Genomic DNA, 8846 nt, shown 5'->3' with positions numbered 1-8846 from the left:
TCTGGATCTGGATACGATTTTTTTTTTTTTTAATTATAAAGTGATTCTTCATCATTGAGAAATGGGCCAAAAACGATAATTAGCACGATATTTCAATACGTTGTGGATGGATTATGACAAAACGTGGTGGATGAGTTGATTATATGACAAGAACAAGCGTTTAGATTTTGATTCGGGTCAGCAGATCCGGCCTATCAGTGGGTTACAAAAGGTAAGCTGTTGAATGTGGCGAAGGTATGCGCTATACTGAATGCCGTTCTAGTTTCCTCCGCCACCAAAGGTGGATGGAGGTTATGTTTTCACCCCTATCTGTCTGTCCGTTTGTACGGATCCGGCTAGTATAATTTTTAAAGGGATTCTTCACCATTGAGTGATATGGCCAACCAGGCGGAGGTGTGCTGTCTACTGAGTGCCGTTATAGTTTCTCATGTGGACCCACAACCAAACAAAAATATATACTTGTACTGACACCAACACCCAGACAACTCCCACTCCTCCCTAACATGATTAATAGTGTATATCAGCATTCTAATCTTACCCTGCGCATCGACAAGCACCGGATATTACCTTGCCATCCTTGCCATCGGTGTTAAGAAGCACGAAGGTTTGGTTAGAACACCCATCCACAAACCTCCAGCCTTTCTGGGCCCCATCGTCAGGAGTTTTTATAGTACAGACAGAAATAGAACAACTTTTTTGATGAGTTGATCAGGAAGTTCTCCAACTGTTTTGTTGTGCACAGGCACACCCTTTTCTCACAGGTACGCTTACAAGTAAGTTTGGCTTCTTCAAAAGTTTTTTTAGTCGTTGCATTCTGCAATCCTTATCTGAGGCATGAAATTTGCCCAGCCCACCACAATTTACTCTGTTACCTGAGGTTTCTGTGCATGCACGCCAAGCAATCTGGGGCGAACTACATCATTTTGAAAGTCACCTATGACTTACTAGCAGAAGCCCGTGGTACAAATACCACGACAGAAAAAACAACAACCCAGGAAGCCTTTTATTCTTGCGCTGGTTGAAAGAGCCCAAAATGGGAGGTTCAATAAATAATGTTTTGCATGTTGTATGCACCTGGCACTCAAAGAAAAGAGGAGAGTAAAACGAGTTCAGCAACTTATTGATTTATTTTAAAAATCCGATTGGGTAAACCTACCATGGATTATATGAAGATCATTTTAGGCCTTGGAACGAAAAATGGGCTGTCCACAAAGTCTTGTTCTGGTTTTAAAATTTTATTACAAGCAAACCAGAAGAGATGTTAAGAAACAAAAGAGATGCAATTTGTCACAATTTGCAATTTGCAATTTGTCACACAGTTCATAACGTTTCTTGTGTTCTTCAGTACACCTCAACATGTGTACCTTTCGTGGCACATAGCACAACCAAGCAATAATCCACTTAAATCCATGTGTTGGCCAACATATCCCTCGTGACACCGCTGATGCAATCGGGTATCCTTGCATGAAGTGTTTCAATTTCAACAACAGAGGTTTGGAACAATAAGAAGTTAAAGGATGTCACTTCTGAAGACCAATGGAGGCCAGGGCTGTCCCACCATGTCTAATCCATCTAACGGGGAAGTTCTCGGTTCTAAAGTTCTGGCCTTTCAGTGGGATACAAAAGTGGGACATCTGCATTTTTTGCGTGAAGATGCAATCTCTGGTATAACTGTTTTTTATGCCTCCGCAATGAAGGTGGCCGGAGGCATTATATTTTTGGGTTGTATCCCACGTCCTTACGGGCTAAACCTCGTTTTTCTCAGCAACCACATGTCCGATTGAGACGAAACTTTCAGGGTAGAAGTGACACCCATGCAGAATGTTTTTGTGATAATTGTGATGTCATAGGTAACGTGGTGTGACAGCCATCTTGGATTAAAAGCAGATAATTAAAAAATTATTTCTCAGAAACTGCTAAATGGAAAAATTTGAAACATGGCACATTGTCCAGTACTCACAATGGGGAACAAAAGCATGATAATGATGACATCATAGGTGAAGTGGTATACCAGCCAAAAATGTTTAAATCGAATGCCTCATCCTAAAAATCTGAAATTGCATGCATATGATCTATGACCCATTTGTATTGAAATATTAAATTTATGACATCATATGTCACATGGTTTGGCAGCTATATTTGATTAAACCTAAAACCATTAAAAAAAACATCTTCTCCCAAACGACCAAATTGACTCGAAACTTTACATGTGCCATTGACTCGGCATAGCAATTAAAAGTTGATCACGAAAACGTCATTGGTCACATGGTGTGTCAGCCATATTGGATTGAAGTAAAATATTAAATAATTGTATCTCAGAAACTGCTTACCCTGTCGATGCGAAATTTTACAAATGTCATCATACATCATTGTTGCATTTAGTTTGAAAATGATGACATCATAGTTCACGCGATTTGGCAGCCATCGTAGATAGAAAAACAAACCTTATCCGATCAACACGAAACGTCACAAATGTGATCCCCTACCCATACATTGGAATTTATCTATATATATAAAACACAGTTTTTGTGTGTGTGTGTGTGTGTGTGTGTGTGTGTGTGTGTGTGTGTGTGTGTGTGTGTGTGTAATGTTACCGATGGACTCCTAAACGGAGAGGCTCGTGTACTTGATATTTGGCACAGACATGGCCATTGAGCCTGGGAAGAACATGGCCGACCTAAAAATTTATTTCATAATATTTTTTTACCATATTTTTACCTCAGCGCATTTCAGCGAGGAATATTATGCACGGAATCTGACCGGTGGCAGAGCAGCGTGCTGATTCGCTCAGAGCGATCAGGTGATGTTCCTTGCCGCCATAAACTCACAGCAAGTAGCATAGATTTTAGCATGATTAGCATTTAGCATGATTTAGCATGATTTAGCATAGATAGTAGCATGTTTCACATAGATTTTTTTTCCGATTCTGACCAATTACACGATTACACGCACGATGTGAATCACGCATGATTTATACACGGATTCTGACCGGTGGCAGAGCAGCGCGCTGATTCGCTCAGAGCGATCACGTGATGTTCCATTCCCGCCGCCAGTTGGCTTCACTTTTCACGGAGTATGAGCGTTCTATATATTTTCAATTCACTTTTCAATAGGTTTTTTTTTCTTTCATCTTTAGATCCATATTTTTTTTCAGCGAGGAATATTATACACGGAATCTGAATCGGTGGCAGAGCAGCGCACTGATTCGCTCATTCGCGCTCATTGATGACGATCACGATCACGTGATGACGTGATCACGAATGATGTTCGTGACGCCATCACGTGATGTTCCTTGCCGCCATAAACTCACAGCAAGTAGCATAGATTTTAGCATGATTAGCATTTAGCATGATTTAGCATAGATAGTAGCATGTTTCACATTTAAAAAATTTCAGCGAGGAATATTATACACGGATTCTGACCGGTGGCAGAGCAGCGCGCTGATTCGCACAGAGCGGTCACGTGATGTTCCATCCCCGCCGCCAGTTGGCTTCACTTTTCACGGAGTATGAGCGTTCTATATATTTTCAATTCAGTGTGCCCGACTCACTCACGTACTTGATTTGTGGCATAGACATGGCCATTGGGCCTTCACGGTGTAATTTGTGTGAGGCTTTTGTCCGAGTGAGCTTGAGTCGAGAGGGCGAATGTACGGGATGGGAATGTACGGGTCTCCCTTCCCCCGCCCGGCAACGCCGGTACTGGAGGGCGTCACAGGATCGGTGAGTCTCCAAAATCCGCTTCGTGCTGTTGCGAAGATGCAGGACGATGTCGCAATTGTTGTGCTGCTCTCCTACCATGAGAACTGCAACGTCATTGTTGACTGCGCCTCCCCTTCCCTCCCCTTCCCTCCCCCTCCCTTCCCCCTCCACCCTACCCCCTCCCCTTCTCCCCTCCCCCTCCCGCTCCCCTCCCCCCCCCACTCCTCTCCTCTCCCATCCCTCCCCCTCCCCCTCCCCCTCTCCTTCCCTCCCCCTCTCCTCCCTCCTCCCCTCCCCCGCCCGGCAATGCCGGGTACTTCTGCGAGTTGAAAATAATGCACAGTGTACATTTTTCATGTCATATGTCACGTGCTTTGGCAGCCATATTAGCTTGAAAGCCGATATTTAAAAAAATCTTATCTCCAAAACATCTTCACCATCGATGTGAAACGTGTGGTGTCTGGTAAAAACGGGATACTTGTAAACAGCTGAAAGGATTTAAATCAAACGTATTGATTTTTAGGACAGTAAACGAGTGCATCTACGTATTGTTGCACACAGTGACTACGTGGATGCATATTGGCGACACAGTCGCATTGCTCTAGTTTATTCTATAATTTTCTAGCATTACTTGAATTAACTTGAAGCAACTGTATTTAATACTTTTTTTTTTACCTCCAAGGAGTGTTTCCCTGTTTCAGGGTGAGACAGACATATAGAGAGACAGACGGCATTAGCCTATTATATGTACATATAATTATATACACTTTACCATCTCCACTACCTACATATCACCTTAAATTATATACTTATTTATACACAGCTTTGTTGGTTTCTTTATTTATTGTAAAATTTAGTTATGTAAAATCTGCACGTGTTTGGGGACCTTGTCATCAATGAAGACTTGCATCCTCGCTGCTTCCCCCCCCCCCCCCCCACCCTTCCCCCCCGCCCCCCCCACCCTTCCCCCCCAATCCCTTTTCACCCTGCACATAATCTACAGGTGTATCCCAATGTTGTCTCAATTTTTGCAGTCCTGTTTGAAAACTTTTGACTATCTCCTTTTTGACTTACTGTTGACTGGAAGAACTGTCATAACATGCACTCATATCCCGATGGTTCAAGGAAAGCTCACTATGTCCAATCCACCATCATGGAGTGCTCATGAAACATTGGACACGATGATCGAGATTTTCACTGAACACTCGGGAGATGAGTACTCTGTACATGTGTTTCCGTAGCGTGGTCCAGATTGTAGACCTCAACTGTCCTGGGGCGCTCAACCCGTGCGACCACCAAGCGGTGCACCTCTGAGCGAAGCTCGGACGAACGCAATGCGTAGATGGTGACGTTGAGGATGGGAAGTCCACTGGTGTACAACATTTGTACAATGGGAACGACTGTGTAAAGTGCTTCTGACATATTCAAGGCCACGGTGAGCTCCAGCAAGAATGCAGTCAGCCCGACTACAAACGAGACTATGATGAGTAAAATCTGTGACGTAAACGTGTAAGCCGCTTTCCGGGACCTCATGAGGATCGCCCCACCAGGCTTGTAGCACTCACGGATCACTCGGCAGTACGTGAAACAGCCGATGAAGAGATAGGTAGCCCAGGTGACCACCACAACCACCACTTCAAAAATGAAATCGAGTAGCGTAGCGTTGCAGGCCGCCGCCGCGAGGACAAGATGGTCACAAATGAGGCCCACGAGTGTGGTGTGGCCAAAGCAAGGACGGAGGCGCAGGGAGATGATTAGGAATGTGAAGCCAATGACCAGTGCACAGGTCCACGAGGCGAGGATGAGCCGAGTCAGGTGTCCACTCCTCGTTATAAAGTGCAGGTGTGAGAAGGGGTGGCATACGGCGTAGTAGCGATCTATCATGATAAAAGTAGTAGCCACAAACGCGGCAGTAGTTCCAAAGTGGAACAAAAACAGATGCACTTGGCAAGTGTGAACAGTCATCATTGTGCGATGGCCAGGTATGACGTGGAAGAGCAGGATCTCGGAGCCCACTAAGCACCGGAATAGATCGGCAAGCGCCAGGTTGGCAATAAACACAAACATGGTCTTATTGTAGAGGCGATGAGAGAACACCACAGTGGAGAACACGGCGAGGTTGAGCGTCAGGGCGATGGTAAAAAGCAGGACTGCTGCTGAGGTCACCAGCGGGTCCATGATGGGTCCGTGAGGAATAGTTCTCAACCTCAGCAGGAGTGGGAACTCGATCCTTGAGGAGTTTGTTATCGTCAGAAACTCGGACGAGATGTTGAGGTTCATTGAAAGGCAGAGAAGTAACCGTTTACCTCTCGAGCTCATCACCAGCCGCTGCTCCTCGCTGGGGTCTAGTTCCGAGATGTTTCCCAGACACATTTTATGGTCCACACCTCGAATCTCCGCCTTTTCTCCACGAGACTCGACTCCAAAAGGCAACAAGTACAGTCAGGCCTAACCAGCTGGTTTGAGGAAAACTTGGGCCTAAAACTTTCCCCGTCGATTCGCCACAAGAAGGTAGAGTTAATTAGGGAGTATTGAAGGCAGTACTAGTCAGAAATGATGGACATTGGGTATCAGGATTTTAAACTGGGGTTGTTGAATCATCAGCCAGGGGTAAAGAAAATCACAAAACGACGAGCTAAGTGCTATTTCCATCAATGATACCATCTGCTCCCTTGTACAAGGCAGTAAATGGTGTGAATGTGCTTGATTACTATAAAATTTATGACGTCTGCTCGTTTGTTTGCTTCGACACGTTTCCAAGCAAACTTGCAATCGTTAAGTATTAAAACATACCGTAAAATATAGGAGCTCCAAAACGTTCATATCCGCCATAACTGTTTGCGTTGTTCAGCTCATGACGTCCAGATCCGTCTCTAATAGTCCAGTCAAAATATGATTTGGAAGGGAAAAAATTGCGACAGAATTTATTTTGCCACATTGCATTTCTATAATGTTCCCAAAACCACATAAACTAAAAACCACATAAACTAAAAGTCCCAATGAATCCTCGCATAGGAATATATGCCTAATTTGCATAAATACAATATGGCGGCCAAATGTCAATATTTTTTCCAGTCTCTGCACCCATACCACATACACTAGGCCAATAAAGTCAGGACGTCTGCTTATTCTTTCGTATGCTCAAAATAACGAAGACAGTTTTAAAAAAAAATCCAAATTTAAATTGACGATTTTATGCAGCCATGACCTTTAGGCTTTAGATCTAAAAAATATATATATATATCAGCTTCTAGCTTTTGATTGGTGAGCCAATTCTGTGACCCAGTATGCAAATTCTTAAAATTTCAAGTCAATTGGACAAAAACTGATGATTTTATGTAACCTTGACCTTTGACCTTTTGATCTAAAAAACAATCGACTCCTACCTTTTCATTAGTGAACCAACTCAGTGACCCAATATGCAAATTCTTAAAATTTCAGATCAATCGGATGAAAATTGAAGATTTTAGTTGATGCTGACCTTTAACCTTTTGACCAAATTATTAATTATTCTTCTCCATATTATCACAATAAAGCTTTTTTGAAAATTTGATGACAAAACCCAAATGGTAAATTGAAATTTCAAGTCAATTGGATAAAAATTGATGATTTTAGTTGATGCTGACATTTAACCTTTTGACCTTTTGACAAAATTATTAATTACTCTTCTCCATATTATCATAATAAAGCTTTGGTGAAAACTTGATGACAAAACTCAAATGGTAAAAGGTTACGGGCCGGACACACCAACACACCAACACACCAACACACACACACACACACCAACACACACACACACACACACACACACACACACACACACACACACACACACACACACACACACACACACACACACACACACACACACGTGATTGTGCAGCAGGAGACGGGTTAATGATCCATATTAATGCAGTTATTAGCTTTTAGCCATATATACAAAATTCAAATAATGGTAAATTTAGTGGTATGGGGACAAAATAGCTAATGCCAAAAACACATTTCATTAAAAAACACACTGGTAGTCATTTTATAGCAAGTCCACGGGTTCTCAGTACACCAGCTTTTAAATTCTGTTAATATATATCATACTCCCTTAGTTATTGCATATTTTACATTCAAAGTCACAATGTTGCGCAAACGTTGATTTTTCGGCATTCTCGAGCAGAACAAAAACAAAGTTATTTTAAAGTTTGACTGAACTTAAAGAGAGATGTATAGATTAGGTACGGCCACCAAATATGTGAAAGTGTGTATATGTTTTTATGTTTTTAACCCACCACCATACAGTCACGTGAAAAAGTAAGTACACCCCATGTAAGGTTTTGACTTTTTCAACATATTTCAACATACATCTATTTGATCTTCATTTCAACAATATTGATAGATAAAGGTGATATAATATAACAAATATCATGAAACATTTACATTTTGTAGTCCATTGTATAATTTAAATAAACATAAATGCAAATTTCGCATGTGGAAAAAGTAAGTACACCCTTGGCTCTAATAGGTGGTGTTGCCCCCTTTGGCAGAAACAATCTCAAGTAGGCGTTTCTTATAACTGTCTACCAGTCTCTGACATCGACTGGGAGAAATTTTTGCCCACTCCTCCATGCAGAATTCTTTCAGCTGTGTGATGTTTCAAGGTTTCTTGCATGCACAGCTCGTTTCAAATCCCCCCACAACATCTCGATGGGATTTAGATCCGGGCTTTGACTTGGCCATTCCAGAACCCTCCATTTCTTTCTTTTCAGCCTTTCCTTGGTGGATTGACTGGTATGTTTAGGGTCATTGTCATGTGTCACTGTCACGTGTTCTTCCCCGACCTCCTGGTCTCGGTATACCTCCGAACCCCGGAGGAGTCACGGCAGAAAAATATATATATTATTCCGTGTCGAAGTCAATAAGGAAACCACACCAATGGGTATAAACAAACCAATAATATATTAAAAACCACACAAGAATAACATTACCAATAATGATAGCAAATCCAGACAATCAATATATCTTAGGATGGTACCACCACTAAGTCACATAACTCACTGCGTTCCCGGTGACTGGAACAAAAACCCCTCAATGTCTCTATAACTCAACAGAGATGAGGCGACGGGGCGATGGCGAGTAAGGAGGGGTAGGCAAGGC

The 8846-nt window shown here is 42.5% G+C and overlaps 1 protein-coding gene across 1 annotated transcript; it reads right to left on the bottom strand.

Annotated features, from left to right (window-relative positions):
* Positions 1-4895: 4895 nt before the first annotated feature.
* Positions 4896-6074, bottom strand: LOC137425922 (olfactory receptor 1M1-like). Its single transcript, XM_068114644.2, has one exon. The coding sequence runs from the start codon at positions 6072-6074 to the stop codon at positions 4896-4898; it is 1179 nt and encodes a 392-aa protein (XP_067970745.2).
* Positions 6075-8846: the final 2772 nt, after the last annotated feature.

This window comes from Myxine glutinosa, chromosome 4, assembly GCF_964187855.1.
Source record: "Myxine glutinosa chromosome 4, kmMyxGlut1.1, whole genome shotgun sequence".
Classification (NCBI taxonomy): domain Eukaryota; kingdom Metazoa; phylum Chordata; class Myxini; order Myxiniformes; family Myxinidae; genus Myxine; species Myxine glutinosa.
This window is presented reverse-complemented; position numbering and strand designations above follow the sequence as displayed.